The sequence below is a fragment of the Harpia harpyja genome, chromosome 7 (assembly GCF_026419915.1).
Source record: "Harpia harpyja isolate bHarHar1 chromosome 7, bHarHar1 primary haplotype, whole genome shotgun sequence".
NCBI lineage: Eukaryota > Metazoa > Chordata > Aves > Accipitriformes > Accipitridae > Harpia > Harpia harpyja.
Genome location: NC_068946.1, coordinates 9,783,675 through 9,809,893, shown reverse-complemented (window position 1 = coordinate 9,809,893; position 26,219 = coordinate 9,783,675). Strand labels below are relative to the sequence as shown.

General features: G+C 44.3%; 1 protein-coding gene across 2 annotated transcripts in view; it reads right to left on the bottom strand.

Annotated features, from left to right (window-relative positions):
* Positions 1–12,653: 12,653 nt before the first annotated feature.
* The window catches only part of EPHB2 (EPH receptor B2), a 139,955-nt gene continuing 126,389 nt past the window's right edge, over positions 12,654–26,219 (bottom strand). For both annotated transcript variants that reach the window (XM_052791159.1, XM_052791160.1), the window contains exon 16: positions 12,654–24,131. In XM_052791159.1, coding sequence (XP_052647119.1) covers positions 24,023–24,131 — 109 coding nt within the window. In that variant the 3' untranslated portion in view covers positions 12,654–24,022. The remainder of the gene's footprint in view (positions 24,132–26,219) is intronic.

The following is a 26,219-nucleotide window of genomic DNA, read 5'->3' as shown; positions in this document are numbered from 1 at the left end:
CCACAGTCACCCTCTTGAAAATTTAAATGTCATCTCCTTCGCTGGCACTCACATCCCATGCAAGTGATTCATATTCTAGCCAAAACCACTTCAAAGCTCAGTTTATAAAGATGAGCATGATTGTTTTGCAAATGTCTCAGCAAGTGTTGGGAGTGACTTTCCCACTTTCCAAACAGAGGCAATCTGCTGCTCTGCTGAACCAGTGCATTGCCATCAGCAGCTCAACCTATTTTCCAGGAAAAACTTTGAAATGTGCCAGGGATCCAAGCAGACAACTGTCTCCACATACCACTTGTTGATATACTCATGAGATGTCTCTCTCAGCCTTAACAGAGACCATCGCAGAGAAATATTGTCTCCTGAAATCCAAAGTTTTCCTCCTTCCCCATCTAATTTTTCCATGGAGTTCATGCAATCCTAGATGAAGAAACAAGTGGTTTTGGCTGGTGATATGATGGAGAAGATCAAGTTTTTCCTACATGGCAAAGAACTGGGACACGTGGTTCTTGTAGAAGTAGGTGTGAGGATTTGTGGACAGGAGCTGTCTCACTTGGAAGGGTGCAGGTGGGCTGGCTCTCACTGTAGAAGTGCCATGGCATTGTGCCCAGCTAGAAGTGATTCTTCTGCCCAATTCAAACCAGGTGGAGCAGTCCAATGGGGTGCATATGTCCCAGAGCCACTAATAAGCATGCATTCAGAGTTTTGGTGGCTAATTGTGGTAAGAACAATCCTGCTAGCATCATGTGTTTGAGCTTTCCTGAAGTCTGTCTCAGCATGCCTCATCTCTTAAAGGAGTCAAGGAGGGAATAACACCAACTTAGGTAGGGAGAGTCACTGTAGAAGTCATATGTTCCAGCTCTTCTCCAAGACATGCAGCACCAGAAAACATAGACGCAACATCCTACATACCCCCTTTTTTATCCTGAAACACCTGGATACCAGCAGCTACAGACCACCCACTGGACATTCTTGCAAAAAGATTACTATTAGGGGGATCCATGGAGACCCCTGAGGAGCACAGGTTCTCTGACCAGTCACGCATGTGCCCGTGCTTCAGCCTACAACCTGTGCCAGAACCAAGGGCAACCCTAGAGCACAGAAAGGATTGTGAGGGTAGTCTAAGGCACATCACAAAGAGCACGAATATAGAGAAGGGTGTAGGGAGCCACTCCTCACAATGGAGAACACGTGGGTCCAGCTGGTGCAGAGATGTTACCTTTCTAGGCAGGACTGTGAGCTGACAGGAACTGAGATGTAGCCCACACAACATTCATGTTGCTGTGATGTTAGTATGCCTGAATGAATGTTACTGTCACTGAATGAGGGTTTGTTTGCACATAATGTGACCTGGAAGTTCTTGCAGAAATTTAGAAATGTGTTATCTCTAAGCAATCGCATTGTCTATTCACATGGACACAAGAACAGTCACAGTAGGGAGAATGAGTTAGACTACCACAAAGAAGCTGTTGACTTCCCAATCAGAATACCTGTGACAGAAAGATGTGGATGACATTGCAGACAGCTGAATAGAAATCACTTTCTAGTGCAGCGACTAAGGCATATTTACCCTAGGTCTGGAGTGTACTGCTAGTACATTAAAGAAGATCTGATTGGAAAAGTAGGTCACAGGCTTCAGATATAGAAAGGTTAGAGAAACCACCAGGTCTGGATATCTGAGTAGGATTGCATCTGGGTAGTTAGAAAGAGGAGTGCAAAAGAGAAGATGTGATGAAATGGTAAATTGGGCACAAATGTGGCATTACTGAGTCTTCAGGGACAAAGAGGTGGTCAACAGAATGGGAGTCAAACCGTTAGAAGTGAGTGGTAGGACAAGGAGATGTTTTGTCACACCAGGTCTTACTATCCCTATCTATGAGTAGTCAACAGAAGCTTTTTATGATCAAATAAAAGTCTTTGGCTGTCATAAGGGTAGTGTGACTCCCCACCTGCAGTGCAATGAAATGAGCTGTCACAGAGCTGCACTTCTGTTGCTGTTCAAACTGAATCATCTAATCAGCAATTTTAGTCTATTGCCTCTTGTTATATTGCATAACTCCACTGAGAATTTGGGCTCCATCCTCTTTGTAACTGCCTTCAAGTAGCTGCAGCTACTATTAGATCCTCCTTCAAGTTCCTCTTCACCTGGATAAGCCAACCCAACTCTATTCATGCCTGCTTGTGGGCCTGGAACCTGGGTCTGACCTTTTTCATCACCATCTGCTGGCATCTCTCCTCTTTTTCCATATCCCTCTTGAAGTAGGAGAGAGGGTCCCCAAAACTGGCCACAATAAGTCATGTTTGTTCTCACCATCACTGACCAGAGAGGAAACTACTTTCCCTTAATCAGCTTGCCACAATGCTCCTAATGTTGCCCAGGACATAGTTTGCCTTATCTGCAATGAGAGCAAGCTCTTGCCTGACATTCAACCTCGCATCCACAATTTCCTTCAGCAGGACCTGTGACTTTTCAGCAAGACTAAAAACATCCAATGCTGTCAGATGAGGCATCTGGCCTGATTCAGACTGACTCTGGGATGTTACGGTGCATGGATAGACCTGAACAAGTGGAGAAGGCTAGTCAAGTGCATCTCACTAAACCCTTCTCTTTAAAATATATGTGTATGCATATGAACACATGTGTGTCTGTTGCATATGCATATGAGCACATCATGCATGTCTGTATACATACACGTATCTAGGATGATGTGGGGATAAGCCTTACTCCCAGCTGCTTGCTGCAAGGGCAGATGGTTGTCTCTGTAAGTTAGTTCAAGGCTTTGAGACTCTTCAGAAGGATGCATTAGCCACATGTTTTATTTGAACAGGAATCTGAGTGGCTTTGGAGCTTTCCAGAATGCTCCTGTCATGTACACAATCCTGCTGCCAGCCATTTCAGTCAGGACTCGTAAAAAGTCAGTGGCAGGGGCCTCAAAGCCAGGATCAGCCAAGAGGACAACAGGACGGAGTGAGAAGAGAACTTCTTCCCCACCACTGACCTCCACATCCCCTTGTCCTCAGTGGGGCAATGTTCCCCTGACAGATACCATTGGTCAAAAACGCCATGTTACACCCTGAACATGGACCAATTCATGGAGAAAATGTGATTCTCTGTTGAGGAGTCTGCTGAGGTTTGTTTGACTTTTCTGCCCCTGAGGTCCCATAACCATGCTAAGGAAAGGCTGTGTGATGAACAAGGTGGCCATCAGTGGCTCTCTGCCCAGTAGTTGAGCGACCTGATGCGCCATTTAAGTCCATGGCCCATCATCCAGAGAAGCTATTTACTATGAAAAGCTGTTCTTATTAACTACAGCAAAGTTGGTTTGGTTTGTTTTTTTTTTCCCCAAGCATGGAAGCTGGTTAAGTTTTTCTTGGTCACCCAAAATTATGGCCCTTTTCCAGAATGGACTTTTCTTGCCAACACATTTATTTTTAGACTCAATTGCCTTTTAATTCCTCCAGATGAGCATGCTTTGAAGAAATATTGCATTTGGAAAGGCCCAACCCCTGAGTTCAGCAAGAACTTGTGGAGAGGGATGAAATTGTTGGTATTTTTTGCTTTGCTCTTTCTCCATGTTTCCTTCCCATCATTACCCCTACTGTCAAATGAAAGACCTTGTTTTTTTGACTCTACCAACCTCAGCGAAGCGGAGACTTAAGGGACCCTGAGGCGCTATTACCGCAATGAATGGCGCACCAAGAGCTTTTTGTCCTTCAATGTAAGCAGCTTGCAGCATGGCAAACCCACTCCATTGGGTCATAGACATTACTAAAAATACAACAAATAATTTATCAGCATGGTGGTTTGAAAGCCAATGTTGGTGACAATTACCAAATTTGCATCCTAGAGTAATTATCTTTTGCTATAAGATAAAAACCTCCCCAAAATTCTCCCACCCCTCGCGCAATGGCGCCAAGAAGATGATTTCTCTTGACGCGCTGAACTTTTGAACCCGATGAAAAAATCTTTTTTTTTTAGTTATACAAGAGAGTCATCGAAAGTTCATTGCCCTTTCTCACATTTGCACCACCAAAGGGACATAAGGAAAAACATCAAGTGTAATATCCGTCAATGTTAGTGAGGCATTCAGAATACATCACCGATGCATAAATAACCCAAATGAAACTCCAGTGGCAGGAGATTCTGGAAGAACGGAGATACACAACAATATTTAATTATAAATTGCATCAAAATTATTGTCTTTACTCATCAAAGGACCTCTCACAATCATTCCTTTGGTTCAGATATGAGCCTGAAATCCGGGGTGCCCCTGTCCAAAAGCTCTGGATTTTTCTTGGTTCACTGGCTACTTTTTCCTGCCAAAGCTCATAAAAATCCAGACACCAATTTACTTAACACGAGGGGTGTGAAATCCCCACTTAGGGAAGGTGAAGTTAATTGGAAAAGAAAAAAATCATAAATCCAGGCCACTGAGCAGTTTGAATTGGCGAGCTCTCCTGTGACCTTGATTTGTTGTGTTTTTATTTTCCTGAAATGTTTTTCCCAACGCAAGTTGGATGGAAAAATCTCTCCACTGGAATCACCAAGCATTGGCTTTTCCTATCCTTCATACAGAGCAGCAGGTGTGTACACTTTGTGTAGGTCAAATGCTGATGAAAAAAGCCTTCTGAAAGGACAAGCAGAAGAAAGCAGGCATCCAGCTTCACAGGTAGCCCATCTAATGGGAACCCGGGGCTGCCAAGCAGTTGCCGTTCCCAATGCTTATGCAAATAAAATTCTCTGGAGCACCTTCGCTTGTTTGGTGAGGGATCCCTTCACTACTTCTATTTACTCACTGCATAATATTGTCAACCAATAGCTTCTGCTCTTGCCAGTGAAGATGCACATTTCCTCTTTGTACATCAACTTTCCTCACGTTAACCTGTGTAGAAATACAGGTGGAGAGGAAAGAGACTATCACAGTTGCTGAAAGCACCCATTGGTGCTAACACACACCTTGTTGTCAGACCCAACTTTAAGTGTTGTCAAAATCTAATTGGTAGGGGAATAATAGAAAACATGACTGTGGAAATCTTACCCACAAGGTATGAATATTCCACTCTCGGTGAGTCAACAAGCATTTCTATGGCTTTCAGTGGGACAGTATCTGTAAAGAAGGTAAGGAATAGCTACCAGCACTATTGCCTCCAGGAGTATCAACATGTTGATTTGAGGATGTGATCAGAAATAATGTTGGGTCATTGAGAGATTCTCTTTAGCCTGAACATTGTGGCAGTAATGCTAGACCAGGCAGCTATTAGAATAATCTGCTGTGGGAGAAGGGCAAATACCATGTTCATGAAATCAGCCCATGATACCCAGCTGACATTCAGAGAATCATAATAATGATAGATAGTGAATAAGAGGGAATTATAAGAGGATACAAATACAGGAGAAAGCAAGCTGGGGCTTAGTGTGGAAAACTAAATTATTTGAGAATTATTTGACAGATATTCAACAAGCGGGGTAACGAAATGAAGATGCTGTACTTAAAGAGTCTGAGATAGGGATATATGGCACATGACACAGGAAAGGGCAGGGACAGAGATCAATGAATAAACTTAATATTGGTGTACAGTATAAAGAGCAAGGGTGACAAAGATACCTTAAAGCATTATGCCTGATTGAAACTGGCAAAACAATTGAGCAGGAGATTTCCAAGAGAGGAAAAACAGTTCCTTTCTGAGTGATATAGAATGAGACACCTTTTTTTGGTGTTTTGAAAAGTTGCAGACTTAAAGTCAGGGAGGAAATAAAGTCAGAGCAGTATTTCCTCCAGCCACCAAGTCAGCAGGAAAGAACAGGAGAAAATGTATAGAAATAATTATTTTCTATCTTCAGGTATTTTAGACATCTTTTGTTTATTGAAAACCAAGCGCAAATGCAAACTTTCTTTCCATGTACCAGTGAAACAAATGAATGAAGGTTACATCTTTCCAGTGAAAGAAATTAATTATTGATTAATCTTCCTTCTCTCCCCCCGCCCCCCAATAAATATTGAAAAAAGATATCTCAACCTGTACAAAAGGGGTTTTCAATCTTCGTTCATCCTCCCATTTTCACTCCACTAGGCTGTGCTGTCCAGATGTAGTTATTGTCATGGTACAGCTCACCGAGACTTGCTGGTTGTTACCAGAGTTCTGAGCATGTTTTCTCTGTAATAATCCATTGCAATTTCTTAAAACATACCTGGATTTATGATGTTGTTTATTCTCTATAAATTCACATTGCTTTTTTTCAAATCACAATTTTATCCTTTGCTTTCCTCCAATAGTTGCTCACAATTACTAGCTGTTGGATGTATATTTACTGAGTGCTAATTGCCAGTGGAACTGAACAATTACATACACACATACACATGTGCATGCATTTGTTCCTAATAAAAAATTTGCAAAGAAGGAAGAGTTCAGAAAGGATGGAAATAAGTAAAAAATCATGTTGTGTTTGACAAATCTTTTCAACCAGAAAGAATGGGATTTTTTTTGAAGTCCAAACATTTCTCTTTAGACCCTTGCATAGAGAACAGACTGAACAGACTACGTGTGACATTTTCAAAATGAAACAATCGTACCTTTGGTTCAGAATAACATCTGTAAACATTTACATTTGTAAAACCAAAAGAAGAAACAACACTTGGAATGTGTGTGGAACCAAAGAGGAAGCAAAAAGTATCATTTCCAGTCTCATTAAATTCCTCAGGGATTTTGTGTGTCTGTGTGTTTGTGTGTGTGTCTGTATTTTGTTTTATTTAATGAAAACAATCAAACACAAAAAGAAATTTCATTTTGATTTGAGCATACTGCCCTCTTTCCTTGGTTTGGTAAATTAACAATTGATTATTCAGCTTCTGCTGTAAGACTACTGACACTGCATTTATTTACCTCTCTGCAAATCTTCCCATTCAGAGCATTCACAGCTCCATAACTTCTCATGAATAATGTACCAACTAGCATAAATGTGACACTTTCATAGATGCAGCCTGATCTGATTAATTGAGACCCACAACATCCTATGATCTATGTTATCTCGTCCTGGCAGTTTATATATATTAGATTGACCTGAAATAGACTTTTAATTGATTTTTATCAACAAATCCAAAGAACTGCAGTTTGATTTTTTACTGTGTTTGTAGTCAGCCTGGATCTTCACTTAAGTTGTGCTGCATTTCATACTTTGATGAATTTCTCCATCAAGATCACAACAAAGCACCTTATTTATATATTAAAATGTTAAACAAAATATGGCATAAAGGAATAAGAGAGCAAAATGCAAAACCACATCGCTTAAAGTCTTATTAAAATAGATATACATCAACAATGACAAAAAGAAGCTTGATACACCAGAAAAAAATTAATAATCCAGTATTCAGAACTGTGAAACAGCTTAGATATGAATTTAAAAAAAAAGTCAAAATTCAGTGCTAATTATCAGTGAAATTTTGGAAGGAAGAGCGTTAATATAACACTGTAATTCTTCATTTGAGTTTCTCTGAAAAAAGATAATGTATTTTCTTCTGAAGGCCTGTGGCAAAGGAAGTTGAAGCCTCAGAGGCTCTGATTAGACATTAGGAAAAGCTCCTTTCCCAGGAGGGTGGTGCAGCCCTGGCACAGGCCACCAGGGAGATGGGGGTTGTCTGCCATTTCGGGTTTCCAAAACTCATCTAGATAAAGCCATGGTTGCCCTGATCTAGTGTTGGGGACAGTTCTGCTGTGAGTGGGAGTTTGGACCAGAGACGCCAGAGGTTCCTTCCACCATGCCCACTGATATCTCTAAATAACAGGATGACTTGGAAGATGAGAGGAGCAAAGATCCACCTCACTTGCTGGATCGCTTTCCACTGAAGGTTTCTTCTGCTTATCTGTCACCCCAGGCAGCCCAAGAACTTGTGCATGGCAAGACACCTTTTCTGGCATAGTCTCATCATTGCTGTATGCACAGAAAGCACCGCTTCAAGGGTCCTTTTTGTATTCCTCCAGAAACACACTCAGGCAACCTTGGGCTGCTTGATAGCATCCTTGATGGAGGACCACTCCTTTGAGTCCAGCATCAGCTCAGTCCTTGGTCCCCATTCCTACTCCAGCATTTCTCACGATACTGTGATGCCTGGGAACATATGGGAATCTGCATTGCAAATGTGCCTGACAAGACCTGAAGATTCAAAGCTTTCATCATGTTCTGCTCTTAAAAGTGCATTGGAAAGGAGTTACAGAACCTAAAGCTATTGCAGGGTGTAAAATAGGAAATACAAGTGTGCACTAGATCCTGTCCTTGAGCAGATGGATGCAAATACACAGTGAAAAAGGGTGAGCTCACAGTGGAACTGGCCCAATAATGACCTAAAATGCTCATTTTATTTGTTTTGGCTACTAAACGCCCTGACAAGAGTTATATAAAGGATGAAGGATAAAAAAGCCTTGGTGAGAACAACCAAGGGCCCTACTTATTTCTTTTGGTGGCAGAGGTATGGACAAATCTGGTAAGGACAAGATGAAGTGGAGCAGACCCAGAGGTAAGTGGAGAAAACATGAAAATATGAGGCAAAAATGTGTTGAAACTGTGAAAAGCAAATAAAGAAATACAGAAGAGGGGAGATAAATATGCAAAGGAGGAACAGTGCAGACAATGAATAAAATGCCTAACGATGGGTTTGTATCTAATAATCATAGGAAGATCGACAATTATGCAAGATTCTGCAGACCAGAAACAGCCAAGGAAAGAAAGCACGATACCTGGGATACAAGCAGTGTCTCAAAATATCAGATTTCATACATTTATGACACTAGCACATTCCAAAATGGCAGAAATATTTTTTTTTTTAAAGCTCTGACTAGCACCAAATAAGGGAAAAACCTGGCAGAGGCACACAAACAAACAGGAAATTGAATGGGAAGTAGACATCAATGCTTCTGCGAATGAGCAAAGCTACAAAGACTTCCACTGCATTGTGCCAAGGGAGAAAGCAAACCCAGAGCTAAGCAAAGACAAATTAAAATTTCATGCAGGCTCTAAGGCAGTGTAAGACACAAACATACCAGAAAGGATATTCATCAGCCAAACAACACAGGAATCGTTGCTTTCAGCAGTAAATTAAAGGAATTCTGACATGAAATCAGAGAGAAATAATCCATACAAAACCACAGGAGTGAAACGGGTAAGCAACATAAAATATTCAGAGCAGACAGTATGATGCATCTGCTAGCAAGAGAGAAATCCTTTCTGATAACCCAGTATGCAGATATTGTTGCAACTTCAGAGCTAGCAGCTTCAATGTGTGCTCAGCTTCAGACACAACCGATCTCCTACACACTTTCTTTTGCACAGAGAAGACACGACCCTGAATGAAGCTGTGAAGACCTTGACTGACAGAAATTGATACTGCAGAAAGCATCAACCACATCAGTCGTGGCACAGGTGTAAGGAGGTCCTAGGAAGCCCACCAAGTACCATGCCTGTGATCTTTTCAGGGAACCATGTCCCAGACTATCACAAACATTAAGACATGCTGAGGGTTCGTTACTACCATTGCAGATGAAAGCAGACCGATCACCAGAACCTGATGTATGGGAAGAGAAACTTGTCTGGGAGTACAGGAAAACCATTCTGAAGTTGAAGGCTGTCCTTCAGGGTGGACTTGATTATGAAAGCTAAAACCAACTCCACAAATGGGTCCCTGGCCCTCATGCTTCGTACTTGGTGGAGAAGCTGGTCAAGCCTTCCTTCCAGCTGAGACAGGAGGGAATTTAAAGCTGCGCATCCTGTGACTCTGCTCTATCTAGCTTGAAGGCATTTAGCATATGAGTAGGTGGTGCTGTCATATTGCCCCCAGAAGTGTGCACACAAAGGGAAGTGAGGCAAGTAGGTGGGTTTTGAGCTGTGCTGCAACTCCTGTGCAGTCCAGCAAATCACAGAGATATCTACATCTCCTAGGGCAAAAATATAGGTGCTTAAATGATTATCCACAGTTTTAGAGATTGTGATTTAGCCCTTTGGGGCCTGATCTCACATGTGGCTCTCAACCAGATGGCATCTGCAGGGAGATCTGAGACGTAGAGATAGATGTCCCTCTAATGTCACTCTTTAGGTCTCTATCAGTTTTGGAAATTGCAACCCTACACACCCATGATAGATTCCAATTACACAGCAGTTTCCCATCAGTGTTTTTCCACTGATGCCCACTGAGTTACACCTGACTTGCATCAGTGTGACGGGAAAGATGGTGTGTCTCCATGGAGTGTAGCAGAGAAGCTTTTGGGGAGATTTAGGGCTGCTGTTTCCTTACCAGCTAGCTTTCAAAGCAACAAGCAGACCAGTTATTTGGGGAATGGATCATAGAGGACAGAAACAGCATTATGCTGGTCCTTTCCTGGGTCAGGAAAGGAAAAGCTTATAGGCTGGGAAGAGCAAGTTTTTACATGAGACCTATCCAGCTGAGATTCCTTCTTGATGGTTTGCTCTGAAAGCAAGGAGGCAGGCTGGAAGCAGCCCAGGTAGGACCAGTTTCATATTTGGACAGCAGCATCATTCCCCTCCCCAGTGCCAGATATTTGGCCTGTTGCTATATGAAAGACACATTGCTCTTATTTTTTACCAGCTTCAAGCACAAATGTTCCACCTCCCAGCATATTCTGCAAAATGGCACCTCTATCATGTTCGTTGAGTGGTTATGGGCTCAGGAGCTTCCCTTAACGGTTTGCTGATGTTTTATACACGAAGTGCAGATGGAAGAACCCAGGTGACCAGGGCAACGCAGCATTGGACATTACAAAGATACTTTGGGAGAGTGGGTGACCTGATGCAGAAAGTAGGGCTGGGAGGAGAAATGGGGTGCTGAGAGGGCTCTTGTTACAGTAACTGGTCATGGGAGAGCTAGGAGCAGACTGTCTGGCCCAGACTAATGCACCAACCTGGAACCAACATTGCTGAAAATCTGGCTTGCTTGGGAAGAATTTCAGGTGTGCCCAAAGTTCTTGGGATCTGATGCCGGCCCCATCATTTGTTCAGTAGGTTTCCATCAGAGATGGGATCTTGCCCCAGATGGAGACAACACTGATCCCTAGTAAACTAGGCCAGTCATGTGGGAGGTGAGCTTTCCAGACAGGAAAGATAGTTAATGCCTTTGCTGCCTTGCCAAGACCCTCCTCTGTGCTTGTTCTGCATGTGGGCTGAGAGTCAGTGTCTGAGTGGGCAAGCATCAGCTGCACCCACTTCCACATGGCTCAGAACTACTTGGTCCCTTTCAGGGATCCCATTTTTTATGGTCCTCCTTCTCCTGTGGCTTGTGCTCCTTGCTGCTCATCAGTCCCAGGCTCTTGGGAAGAGCTGTCACAGCAGGAGATAAGCCTCTCCACCCAAGCACCTTTAGGGGCTTTCCAGGACCCCATGAAAAAGGGGCAAACTTATGCCCTGTTTGGCTACTTCCAGATTTGTAGTGCCAGAAGGAATGATGCTGATTAACAGCCAAAGAAAAGACTTCCTAGGTTTATTGGTTTCAGTCTGATGCTTTCCACCAGTATTTCTCATTGACAAGACATTTCAGAACTGTTGTGCATTAATCATGTGCAGAGAATGGATTTGGCTGGTTCAGGTCTCGACCCAAAGATTTAGATGTACATCCAGCTCCTGCTTTCTGAATGTAGCTGTACAGAAGTGTCTTATGACTACAGAAATATTTATCTCAGTTAGTTAGTTACAAACAAGCAAACCTAAGCTTTTCCTGACAAATGCATGCAGAAAATTCTTTTTCCTTTAGAAAGGAAGTAGGAGGGTGACAGAATCAGACATCATAGATCTGTGATTATGAACTAAATTATTGATGTTCTTATAATGAGTCAAACTCTTTATTGCATCTGAATGTTAGATTATGACAGCTAATGGTCTATACAGTCTATTTGCTATATTATTTATATCAATCATCTAAACTACACCTAGTTCTCTCAATGTGCATGACTTTAAGGGTTGAAAGATTACTGCAGAGAAGAATTTGTGGATAGTAATTAAAATAAAAGCATTGAGTTCATCTCCATAGAGCTTGATCTTTTCACTGATTTACAATGATCATTTACATATGTGATTTTCCTTTTTTTTTTTTTACATGCAGGGTTGTCAAGGGAGCAGGATTCTCATGAAAACAGCTATGATTTACTTCCAACATGGGGTTCAAGCTGGGAGGTAGCTGCTTAGACACTGAATTGCCTTGAGTTGCCTCCTCCCGTTTACCATTGTTTGTCAATGCATTGGGCAGCTGAAATGTCATAGGACTAAGATACCCTTTTGCTCCATGAAGACCAAGAAAATCATCACTGAAGTCATAAGTTCAAATACTTAAACATGTGCACATATAAATTTGTACCATCTTTTTAACAAAAGAACAAGTTAATGACAAACAAAGTGTTCTTCTGGATAATTTACAAGTGGAGCAAATGGCTACATTTGTCAATTAATTATTCAGACTAAATGGTTTAAGCAGGGTAACAGTGATATCTGTTTATCTTCAAGTCATTTCCCAGGCACTAAACAAGTTCTGGGCAGGTTTTCTTCTCTCTGAGAGATCAGTATCCCTCATGTTTGTCTACCATAATATTTACACCTGAGCAGGATTATTGGGAAGGGCAAAAGTTGGACAAAGCACCTAGAAAAGAAAGCCACAAGCAAATGCTTCAAACTTTACAATTCACATTTATTTTGAAAAAATGTTTTGTTAAAAATACTCCTACAAAGGCATTGGAGCAGCAGGTTTCTGTTTCCTTTATAAATACATCTGATTTATTTCTTTCTTTATTTTTCTCAGTAACATCGAAAGACATCTGACAAAGCCAGGGGAAGCCCTGGTCTGAATGGAAGACACATCCCTGTGTAACAAGGACCTGCACACTATCTCCCCATTCACAATTAAAAAAATACAAATACTGTCATGAAAAGCGTTACATTGTCCACAGGGCCACAGCCAACATACAGGATGACGAAGAGTAGGAAACCAGGGTTGGGGATGCCCCTGGAGCCCAGCTGATGTATCCTTGGACTAGTGTTAGGGGGATGACAAGATGTAGCATTGACTAGACACACTTGACTTTGGGCAGTTGAAGGATACACATAATTTCCCCAGCCTATACTGCCAGCTCCTTCCAAAGCCGTGACAAGGAGGCCAGAGCCCAGCAAAATCTCCTCTCCCTACAAACCTTCCCAATGACATAGGCAGCTCCTCCACAAATCTTCCAGTGAAAGCTGACAGCTTCACACCTTGTCACGTTGGAGGAGCCAAATGAGCAAACCACAGTAATCCAACACCCTGACAGGCAAGAGGATTTGTTGCCACAGTGCTCAACCACCCTCTTCCCTGCTACATTACTGCTACCTCCCCATCTCACCTTTCAGACCTCAGCATAAGGCTTCCTTCCCACCAGGTCCTTCTTGCTTTCTCCCTTGCATTGCTGACCTGGGCATTAGTCTCCAAGCTAGGAAAAGATCCTCCCTGCAAGGACTCTTTTAAAATGAAAACATGGACAGCTATGTTGGCTCTTCAGTTCCTCCAAAGCCCATTGATATATGGCATCTGGGGCTGCAGAGGGCAGTTTGACTATCTGTGCCCAGCTCACCCTGAATGAAGGTCTTCGAGCTCCTAGTTGCAGCTCACCTGTGTCCTGCACCCCACCACCTCTCAGACCATGGCTTGGCTAAGTGAGTGGGGATCACAGCTTTCCTTGGGGCAGTGCTTTGAAACACCAGGCTCATTTCTCCAGCAGGAACTGCTACCACTTGGTTCTGGCTTCAACCCCTTGAACGCTCCCACAAAACTTAAAATGGGGCCTCAAAGCATGCCCTGGGTAGACTGACTTCAAAGTCCATCCAAAACAGATGGCATGGAAGGGAGTGACACAAGGCCAGCAAAGCCTTTCCAAAGCAGACCTGGGAATAGAAATCATGTCCTGAGACTGATGGGCGTGCTCATTTACCTGTGGGTAGGAGGCAGGGTTGGACCCTTTTCCCTGAACTATCCCACGGGAACATTGACTAAGGATCCTGCCACACCTGTCCCAGTTTCATACAACTTTCTACTTCTTTACCCAGGAAGATCTGGGATACGAGGTGGCTGGTGTTTCCAGGGAGGAAAGGAAGACAGATAGGCAGAGGAGGGATTTTTTCATGGGAAGAAATATAGCTAAAACCAGGTTCCCTGCAGAGACATGCTGAGCAAGCTCCAAGGAAGGGAATCCTTGGTGATGGCCCAAACCTAAACAAACCATCCTGCCCTCCTATACTGAGGAAGGGACAGGGGGCAAAGAAACAATGCAGAGAACAGACAGCTGATGATGGAGGGCAAGCAATAAAAATGAAAAGGGTGCAAGGGTCATAGGCTGAAAAGTGGATGGAGAAGTCACTGGAGGAGGGCATCCAACAGAATGCCCCCCAATGCAGGGGTCTATGCTTGGATCCATAAGTGAAGGAACAGATGCAAACCCCCTGTCCCTGATTTCTCCCCCTCCAGCTCCAGCAGGACAGCAAGGGCTGTGCTGTGATGTGTGGTCTTGGTTCAGGAGGGCCATTATTAAGAGGGGAGAAGTGAAGCCAGGACCTCAGCAGAAGAATCTGGATGATCTAGGAGAAGGACCACAGCCTGGCACACTGGAGATGTGTGCACCAGGGATTGCTCTCCTTGCAGAAGGGGCACGTGTCAGGGCATCCACAAACTGCAGTTGTTTGAGAGCCCAAACTCACGTTTAGTCTCTCCAACTCCCTCACCCTCCAGGCAGTCTTTCCTTCCACCCCTGTTCAAACCAGGTTTTTTGCTGCCCAGATCTTCTCACTGTTTGATGGGACAGGGGTGACCAGAATTGTCTGTCCACTCTGCACACGGCTGATCCTGGGTAGGATAAGCTGGGGTGTCTCACTTCCTTCCACTGTTGAGCAGCTTGGAAGAAAACTCTGGAGCTTGAAGGCAAGATGGTCAGTGCTTCTACTGGCCTGAGGGACGTAGCCACAACTTGACTGTGTGATCCTGAGCAAGTCCTTACTCCAGAAGCACCGCAGTCTTTTGGGAACTCCTGCAATTTGAACTCAGCTGTTTAAACAGGAATTGTACCCTGACTTCTTTGTGGCTGTCAGTCTGTATTTCTCTGTACCTCAGTCCTGTGGAAAGCCTTGGCTTGCCTCTAGGACATGTGCTTTACTGACTGTGAGGTGCTCAGTTATGGTGGGACCAGATACAGTGGTCACTAGAAGGTGGGCTGGCCAACATGAAACCCATAGCCCTGCAACTTGGCTTCCTCATATAAGGGTTGGGCTGTCCTACAATAAAAGCTGTGATTGACGTACGGCCCCAGTGCTTCTGGGGTCAAAAACACAGGAGCTGGGATTTTCAGAGGAAAAAAAAGAAACATCAGAGAGTTTATAAAATCATCAGCTAGAAATACGCTTGTCATCTCCCTTCCAGTCCCTACTGGAGAGGAGAGCCCAGAGGGGGCCAAGCAAGAAGCAGTACACCAAACACTGCATCCCTTCCCTGGTCTCCTACAGCATACAAGGCTCTGCAGGGGCCCAGGACTACACAGCGAAGGACCCCTTCTGCTCCAGACAGGCCCTCCTCCCACATTCCTGGGCTGCTCTGCAGAGGGAAATGAATCACTGCCCATGTCAAATAGCTTTTCACTTATGCCATCAAGGTAGCCTAAGCAACAGAAGGGGGTTTTTGTCTGAATCTAAATTGTCCCCAGGACATAAAGAAAAAATTCATCTTCAGAGCTGGGCCAGCACTCACAACTGAACCTTGCACTTAACACCTGTCTGTATCTTGTCCTGGAGCCCCCAGCACCCAATGCCTGCTCTGGGGTTCCTCTGGGATTTCACTGCATGCACCCAGCCCAGCCTTGAATCACTCCATTGCACCGAGACCTGTTTGCCTGTTTTAGGAGCTTGTCCCAGGCTCCTTTCCTGCATTTTCATCCTTGAGGCAGTTCTTGTGGGTCCATCTGGACTCATGGTTAGATACCCAAGCAACCAGCAGCAACAGCTCACGCAGGCCCTGCCAACCTCCAGTGTAGAGGGGCAACAGTCTCACTGTCAGAAACCAAGCCATAGCAGAGGAAGGAAAGAAGGAAAGGGACCTCTCCTTACACCAGGATCCCCCTCTGTGCATAAGGTTCTCTGAAACGTAAAAGAAGGTTTCAGGCGAGGATGCTTCCATACAGAACTTTCACATCCAGAGCATGATGGACCATCAAGACAGTCTCCCTTCTTTTGCCATTACTGCTGTTTGAGGCACTGATGACATGTTGCAGCTCTGAGTCCCAGGGATGCATTTTGCTACACAAGGAATTGGGAGGAGGAAGCACGCAGTTTCCTCTGACATGGGAAGCCCTTTGGTTCCACACAGAAATCCTTCACCAGAAAGAGTGAAGAATGGAAAATCAATGACGCCTGATAGAGACTTTGGGCTTTTAAGAGGTTTAAAATGTGTCAGTCCCAAGAATATGACAGTATAAAAGAAGTGCTGTAAGAATGCTGTTACACACCCCATGCCCCCAGGCATCTGTGACCCAGAAAACCTGGAAGAGGTATTTTTGTGTTGAGGAGATTATTCCTCCACAAATTTGTCCAGTCATCTTTTGAATCCATCCAATGCTTGGTATCAACGTGCTCCAGCAGAGTTCCACCCTTCAATCATTGTGCTTTGTGCCAAAGAATATTCTGCTTCACCTGCCTTAGTGCTTTTATTGTGAGAAATAGTTACTGCTGTTTATTCACCTTACTCGCATCTTTCCTGATTTAATGGCATGAAATTTTTTTATCATCATGGTTTACCTCTGCCAGAACAAGAATCAAAATCTATTTATCTTTTATACCTCCCAAAGACCTCTGGCTGTTCCTGAGGCCCATATCTGGATATTTCTTAGTTTCCGTGTATCCCTTTTGAGCTGAGAAGAACAAAAGTGTCGCCAGCACTTGAGAAGCCAGCACATCAGAGATTTACTGGCTCATAACAACATTCTTGTGTGAAGGCTACTGAATGCTAATATTGTTAGCAATCAGAGACTTCACATTTATTCTCCACTAGCAAAGGCCAAGCAAGGATGTGGATTTGCCACACCATCTGTCTCAGGCTGGTGTCCACAATGCCTGCGAGGCACTGTTCAGGTGGGGTCTGGTGCGTTTGTCAACCTCCATCTCCCAGATGCACAGACCAGCTCACTCACCACAAACTGGAGTCAGTGAGCTGGAAGTGCAGAAGAAAGGCAATTTGGGAAAAGGGGTGATTTGACCGTCAGCTTAAACCTCAGGTTAGAATAACATGCTTCCCCCTAGTCCTCCTTGAATGCTTTCCGTTAGTTTTTGCTAACATAGCTGTTCGGCTATTAAAGACTTGACAAAGTTTAATCCTTTCCTCCTAGACTTAGCAGAAATCATCAAAGGATACAGCATGACATCTGTCCAGGAACTGAAGGCCGACCTTAGAGGTAGAAGTAGAAGCTACAGTTGAGGCAACTGAAAAATTCCTGAAATTTACTGGAATGAAAAAACTGGAAAAGGGTCAACCAAACACTTGTTGTTCTTTTTTCTTGAAGGCAAAACAGAGTTCCTGAAAAAAAAAAGAGGCACACAAGGTCAAGTCTTGTGGCTTGTTTGCAGGAATGGCAGTCAGGGGCACTATGAATATCTAACAGTCTGTGGTTGGAGTGAGCAAGTCAGTGATCATACAGTGCTACAGAAATGGGACTGCTGCTGCACTCCTACTAAGCACAGGACTGCAGAGAAATTTCTTGCAAAACTGAAAAAAAAAAAGAGAGTGAAACTGCTGAATCAATTTTAAGACAGCTGAGAATGCAGATTAAGACAAAGATTTGTGAGGAGAGAGGACTTCTCACTTCCAGTCCCAAATTTCTGCAGATAACATTTGTCAGTCAAGTTGGCAGGAATAACAGACGGAGAGCAATAAGGTGAATTCCAGGAAATATCTGTAGAGTGCAGGGGGTTTTCTAGGAGAACTATGGAAAATTGTAACACATATGGAAGCAAACACAGACCAAAGTTGTGTCCTATCTTTGGGAAGGGCTCAGTAGCTACAAGAAGCAAAGTCATCCTGGAGAAGTCTAAAGACAAGGCTAAAATTTGACTGAAGATAAAAAAAAATATGTATATTCTGCATAGTAGGAGGATTCTAGCAGCTCTCAGCAATGACAAGATGAAATCAGCAATACAGAAGAGAATTTTTTGGTGGCAATTGCTCGTGAGACAGCCAGTGGCAGAACTGCATTGAGTTGTGAACATGGTGGAACCAACATGACAAGCAGATGGGACCAGGGCTCAAGTCACAAACTAGAGCTCCAGGACAGAATGTGGTTGTATTGACTGCAAGCAGGTACAGCTCAGATCATGCAACTCTGACAACATGTCATTTGGCTTAATTGATTGATATAAAGGACTATTAGTCCTAGAGCTGAAAGCATGTCAAACACCAGTTCACTAAAGGATTGCAGTGTAAAAGGAGGGGAACACAGCAAAGAAGATAATTTTTAGCATGCCTTTAATGACATTGGATAACTGCCAGCAGAACATAAAAATGAAGTTGGTACTACATCAGTTGTTCATATAACTTTGAAGGAGGAAATGCTAAGTCCTGTAAGTGAAGAACTTGCAAGTATGTAAAATCTTTGAAGATGGAAAAAGACCTACATTAAATCAGTCTTGAATTAGACACACAGGAAGGACGATGAAATACATTAAAAAAATAGACTCCACTAAAACAAACCAGACAACAGTGATAATTCCAGACACTCTGGATTCATACATCCAAGGCAGCCACAGATTTATTATATCATCAGAGGATACAACTGTTAATGATGCAGCAGAGTTCAAGCCCTGACTCCAGGTTTCATATAAATCAGCCTGGAAAATATAACAAGAAGTTTTTCTCAACTGCTCAAACCCACCAAGAGGTTTTCTCTACAGGCCACTGCTAATCTGCAGCCTGTGTGATGATTACTGGGAAAGAACCTTTCCTTTAACACCAATTCAAAGAACAACTTCAAGGGGTGTGAGAAAAGAATTATTAGTATAGCCAGCACCTAATACTGATAAAACATACTCTTTCCTTTGCTCATGAAATGCCAGACCAGGAGGCAACTCTGCACTGGATAGTGCTTAAGCAGACAGTGGAGAGCACGATCCTGCTATTGTGGCTGGCCAACAGTCCCTTTATGGCAGATCTTCCAAGCCAGAGCTACATGAAGATGTAGCACTGCTTTCTCCCCAGCCTTGCACGGGGTACCATTTTATATGCACATAGTTCTCTTCTTGCTAACACTGGTGCATACTGGTCAATGATGCTAACAAGATGACTCCACTATATAATGACTAGCATGGTGCTAGGGGATAAAACTGCATTTGAATTACATTTGAATTATAATAATAAATTAATACTGCATAACCAGTAAACCCTGTGACAGCCACATTTACTCAGATCACATGGAAGCCCTGTACATGGATTACTGCTCAGTAGTGAGGACACTATGGAGAGGAGACGCCACACTGTAGCAAGCAGCTCCTCAGCTGCTGCAAACCACAAATCTCCCTTAAGTTTATGAAAGGTAGTTCTGAGATTTTACTGGGGAGGGGGGAAGATAATTTGGGAAGGGAAGTGCAGTTCATAGTGCCCTGTTTCTGTGTCCCCACAGCCGGCAAGGGCAACCGATTCCTCATGGCAGTGCTGTATCTTACAAGTTTGTCTTTCCTTTTGCTTGGCACACCCCCCGTGCTGTTAATTCCAGGTAAAGGGCTGGTAGCCACAGTTGAAAATGACCCACTAAATATATTTTAACTTTTTACTATCCACATATGTTTTGCTTTCTCCACTCTGCCCCATGATGATCTGCATGATTCGACCTTATCACTGGCCAACCAACTTAGTGTTTTCAACCTAGCATCCTGCTCAGCTCTCCTACCAGCTGCTTTCGCCAGGCATGGGTGACCCTCAACAGCAGATGGCAGTGGGAAACAGAGGAAGAGAAGGGTAGGTCTGGGAGGTAGCTTGAAAGGTGGAGGGGAAATGTGAAAATTGCAACAAGCTGCCTGAAAAATCTCATTGTCATAATTTTTCTTAAGTATTCACACATGCACACATACACATGCACATGCACAACAGGATTTCACAGTGTCAATGTTAGCAAGTGCCTTTTCCCCTTGTTACATGTTCTCCCCGTGAAGTTGAATTTTGCCATTAGACTCATATTTCATAGCAGTACATTTGATACCCATGAAATAAATATGTTAAAGTCACTTCAGTGACTCTGCCCTCCACTGGAGCACGCTCCAGAGGCATTTACAACCAAAGTACTTTACAGGAACTTGGTTCCTCGTGCTCCCAGGAGAGCTGGAGGGATGCAGAAAATTGCAGTGTTTGATGGTTCGTTTCTATTTTAGGTCCTCCAGTTCTCCATTAGTACTACACAGTCAAATACAGACAGATGTCACAGCGATGCCTGGTATAAACAGATGGGAATGTGTTACTTTTAGTACCAACACCATGTGATTTTTGGTCAGAAGAAGAGACAACGATGTGCTTTCTCTGTCCTGCAGACAGCTGCCACGGCTTTGGTGAGTTGCGGCACTGAGCTTGGTATGGTCCCATCCTTCACAGTGGGTTGGGTCTGGTAGGTAGATGTGTATATGCTAGCCAGTAAGGAGATTCAGTGCATTAAGACAAAATGTCTCCAAATGAAGAAAACCTGAAGTGCCCTTTCAAGCCCTGTCTAATAATGACTGGCTCTGAAGGGATGCTGCCTGGCCATTGCTCCTCCTTAGTGTCTGCAGGAATGTAAGGGATGGTAGAGAACAGTCAAGAATTGTCTGGGAAGGACAACTGAAGGGCATCATGTGCTCCTTCCACATGGCTGCCCCACAGGAATTTGCTGGTGAGTTTTCTAGACAGACAGCTCTCCTTGCAAAGCTCCCTTGTACATAAAGTAGCCGGATGGCTGTGGCTAGACAACTTGGCACAGCATCATGCTTCCCTCACCCTGGACTGCCACCAAATAGCTTCAGACATGCCTTTGGGAAAGACTGACAACTGTTCCTTGTTAAAATACAGCAGCTACAATGGGAGATGGAGACACACCATGTGAGCAGTTCTCACTGCTGCTCCACACTTCTACAGGACAGGGTGCACTGAGAAGCTTCTTGTTTCTCTGCATGCCCTCTGCAAGCACTTTGTGTGGTTTAGTTGACACCATCGATTTTTGCATGCTGGTCTTTAAAAGTTGAGTCCACTTCCTGATCAGGAGCAGTGCTTTTTAAATGCAAAGGCATTAAAAGCATCCCTCCACTAGATACACAGGCTAAAACAGGCTGGATATAGGACAGACAGCTGATTATGTCCAGGCACCATGTGCATACAGCATGCCTATAGTCCACTCATCCCTCACTCTCTCTCCATCATATTCTGCCATCTGAAAGAGATGCAGGGCAATGGCATTGCTGTCAGAAGGGATGTGCTGTGGACACTGAATGCAGCATACTCCCTGTAAAAGAATACACTGGGTACTCCCTGTGTACCCAGCACACACCTGCTACTGATATTCACACGACTACAGATGCACTTATGGATGCAAGACCAGGAAAGTACTGTATACAAATGAAAAGACAATCCTGCGCTAGAGATTTCAGATGAATAAGGGCTGGAGGGAAAAATTCCTCCAGTGAAGACCCCTGGTGCTGAAGCTGTGCACCAAACTTTGGGACAGTGCAAGAGCTAAGCAGAGAAGTAACTCTCACTTGTAGGGAATGGTCTGCTGCCACTCCTAAGTGCTTCGTTGTCGGATCTGGTCTAAAAGTGGAAAATGCTAAGAATTTTATAAATGGCCTCATATTTTACAAGCAGTCTAGGGAGATGATGTCTGGCCACAGAGACCTAGACAGCTTGGGATTTTCATCCATGGCAGACACACTTCCTCTTGGATTCAGCTCCCGGAAAATACAGCAAACCAGCTCCCAATGAACATGCCTTCAACACCCCATGCTGCTGAAAATGAGTGGAGGATGACATAGAAATGGCAGACAAGGGCTTGTAAACACAAGTTATGCTGGCCATGGCCACGAGATGTGTGGAAATATGCCACACAGGGCCAGAGGAAGGTGGGTGGTGGTAGGCATGTTTAAAAGGATACAAGGTGGTGCTGAACAGGGAGAACAAGCTCATTTGTACATCCCTGCACTTGCTTGGTGGTATTTACACATACCAAAGACCTGGTCAGCAACTAAAGTATTTATTTCAGTTATTTATAAATCCACTGATTGACCATTCAGCTTCAACCACAGCATTTCGCCTCCAGAGACCTGGGTTACCAGATCAGAGTTTTTGCCTTTGCTCTCCTTGAGGCGACTGGCTGAGAGTGAAGCTGCCTCAGAGCCCCCAGCTCATCGTCTAACAAAGGGACTGGGTCCCCGAAGGGCACAGAGCACATCTGCAGAGTTTGGCTACTGTAGTGAACCATCCACAACCTGGCAGCTAACACAATTCAGACTCCGAGAAACCATGTGCCACGAGCTCCTCTTAGAGGACCAGGCTTACCCTGCCTTTCTGTGGTCCATTCACCAATCTGACACATTTCTAAGCAGTGAGACATTTCCAAAGGGCTCTGACAGCCAGCTGTGGAGTCATCATTCCCTCCCACAATCCATCCACCCTCCCGTCTTTCCCTCCCCCCTGCAAAAAAAACCCCAAAACCACAAACCCACTGTGATGCTGCTCACCCCTGCACCAGCAACCCTGAATTGAGCAGGTGGTCATTTCATCTTGGTGAACAACTGGAAACCCAACAGTTAGAAACATCTGTCAGGCCATGACAAATTGCAAAATAACAAACAAGCAAACGGGAGGAAATGTGCATATAAAAAAATTTTTTTCCTGGCATATTGTCAATAAGCTGCAATTTTTCCTTCCACAGGGAAGGGATTTAAGTTCTTGAATGATATGATGCTTGGAGATGTCATTTCTTTTTCATTAAAAAAAACCCCAACCAACCAAAAATTTCCAACCCCAAACTCACAAACTGGTGTTAACAAAACAAGGTAAAAGGACAAATCTCCCAACAATGACAACCGAAAAATAAAGGTACACGTCAGCATTTGTAATCAAAAACTACTACATACTGTACTTGGGAAGTCTTCTGGGAAAAGATCATTGGCATCTAGTGAGGACATCACTATAAGTCTTGTGCATATGATATGTATGAGACAATGATGCCATTGGAGGGTGGATGGACGGACCCCTAGGAAACTGTCACTCACAAAACTGTTCCATGACAAGAGAAAATAAGAGATGTAAAAAGGATTGGTTTTCCCCATCCCCACCCTCCCAAGCGTTACAGATTCCTTCTCATTTGTCGGAAACAGCCTCTTCTAGTCTCAGTTTATTTGTTTTAAAAAAAAAAAAGTCTTCAGCTTTTGAAGAAGTCCATCAATTTCTGAGATGCACTTGGTTCTGCAGCACCAGAGAGCTTCAGCTCTCTCTCCCCTTTGATTTGCTAAAAGGGGCTTTCAGGAAGGACTGCTGGCTGCAGGACATTCCCAGAGCCGCCATCCTATGTGAGAAAGAGAAGTGCTTCTCGTGACCTTTCTTTGCATTCATCTTCTTGAAAAAGTCTCATTGCTCCAGAGGTGTGTGGGCCCAGCTGCAGCAGCCTTGTGCAAGAGGAAACAGATGAAGCTGCTCTCTTCTCTTCCTTTGGAGACTCCCATTGGTCTTGGAGCCCTTTTCAAGAATGCAATTGCTTTATTATTATTTAAAAATATTTCATAGGTTTTTTTTTTTTTTTCAAAATAGCTGTCTTTTTTTGTTCCCTTTTTCCATTGTTTAAATTCTAGAAGCTCTTGGCGACTTCTCATTGTTGATGACAGGGTGTTTCTTCCTGTCGCCATGATCCTCAGAGCAGCTGCCTGTCTCTGGTCTGTGCAGAATACTCAAGAACTGGAGCTTGGACATACAGGGGCAAAGGGGAGCAGGGCCTCAAGGAAGAGGAGTAGGAGGACATGTAGCTATCAAACCTCCACAGACTGAATTTGGTTCATCTGTGCTCTCATCACCTGGATACTGTTCAGTATTTTCTTCTGGTGTCCTGCTAAAGTGACCCCAACTCGCAGAATGTCCCTTTGGGAGGAAAAGAAACAAACACCGCATATATATCAGAAGACATTTTCTCACAGCAGAACAAGCCCATATATGAGCGTGGTGCATAGGGAGCTGAAGTCTCCAGAGATTTATTCCATAAATGCAACAAATGCATGCAAACCTGATGAAACCTCTACTCTTTCTCTTTGACTCTTCCTGGCTTATCCTCCCAATCTTTGCATTTGCTACCTATCTGCAGCACCCCCAGAGTACTGGAACCTCAACAGAGAGTGTGAAACCAAATACCACAGGCTCTGCTCACTGCTTTGTAAGTGAATTTGCCTTAGGTTTTCTACCCTTATATTGCTTTGTTTCTTTCTTTGCATGTTTCAATTCTCTCTCTCATTTTGTGACACAGTAACCCATTTTTTCCATCCCCGAAGACATATGAACAGGATGTGCTACACCTTCATCAGTGTGAATCTCACTCCCCCTGTGCAGATGATGGCTGTTCTTGCTACTTTTGCTTTGAAAATGTGAAAATTTAAAAATGTGATGCACAGAGGCGAGGGGTGGAATGTATTGGTTTTGTGTGGCAAGGTTTTGGTAGCGGGTGGGGTTACAGGGGTGGCTTCTGTAAGAAGCTGCTGGAAGCTTCCCCTGTGTTCGACAGAGCCCATACCAGCCGGCTCTAAGACAGACCCGCCGCCGGCCAAGGCCGAGCCAATCAGCGATAGTGGTAACGCCTCTGTGATAACATTTTTAAGAAGGAAAAAAAGTTGGGACGGCGGTATTCGGCAGCCGGAGAGAGGAGTGAGAACATGTAAGAGAAACAACCCTGCGGACACCAAGGTCAGTGAAGAAGGAGGGGGAGGAGATGCTCCAGGCGCCGGAGCAGAGATTCCCCTGCAGCCCGTGGTGAAGACCATGGTGAGGCAGGCTGTCCCCCTGCAGTCCATGGAGGTCCACGGTGGAGCAGATATCCACCTGCAGCCCGTGGAGGACCCCACGCCGGAGCAGGTGGGTTCCCGAAGGAGGCTGTGACCCCGTGGGAACCCCGTGCTGGAGCAGGCTCCTGGCAGGACCTGCGGATTTGTGGAGAGAGGAGCCCACGGAGCAGGTTTTCTGGCAGGACTTGTGACCCCGTGGGGGGCTCACGCTGGAGCAGTCTGTGCCTGAAGGACTGCACACCGTGGAAAGGACCCATGCTGGAGCAGTTTGTGAAGAACTGCAGCCCGTGGGAAGGACCCACGTTGGAGAAGTTCGTGGAGGACTGTCTCCCGTGGGTGGGACCCCACGCTGGAGCAGGGGAAGAGTGTGATGAGTCCTCCCCCTGAGGAGGATGAAGCGGCAGAAAATAACGTGTGATGAACTGACCGTAAACCCCATCCCCGTCCCCCTGTGCCGCTGGGGGGGTGGTAGAGAATCCGGGAGTGAAGTTGTGCCCGGGAAGAAGGGAGGGGTGGAGGGAAGGTGTTCTGAGATTTGGTTTTATTTCTCATTACCCTACTCCGGTTGATTTGTAATAAATCAAGTTAATTTTTCCCCAAACTGAGTCTGTTTTGCCCATGACGGTAATTGGTGAGTGATCTCTCCTATCCTTATCTCGACCCACAAGCTCTTTGTTATATTTTCTCTCCCCTGTCCAGTTGAGAAGGAGGGGGAGTGATAGAACAGCTCTGGTGGGCACCTGGCATCCAGCCAGGGTTAACCCATCACAGTCTGATGTGGCCATGAAGTGATAAACTTTTGCTACTTGTCCTCTTTGCTAAATCACAGCAATCTAATTTTTGCGCTGCTTCTATTTTTTATAGATATTAGGCATCTGGGAAAAATAAAGGTCATGCCAAGAGCATAAGTGTGACTCTGCACTGTCCTATCTGTGATCACTCCAGCTGAATTTGTGACTCATCTCCCTCTTGGTGGACAAATCTCAGTCACAAATTCTGATCAGGGAACAGATAGCATTCATAAGATGTTACCCATACCTGACTCAGTTGCCTTTTCTCCTTCCTTGAGTGTTAGGAACAGACTTTTAAGAGGAAGTGTGGCAAAACCTTTGCCTGTTTTAGAGTGGAAGTCAATGGGCAAAGAAGGGTAAACAGGAGCTCCAAGGAAAAGTGGAAA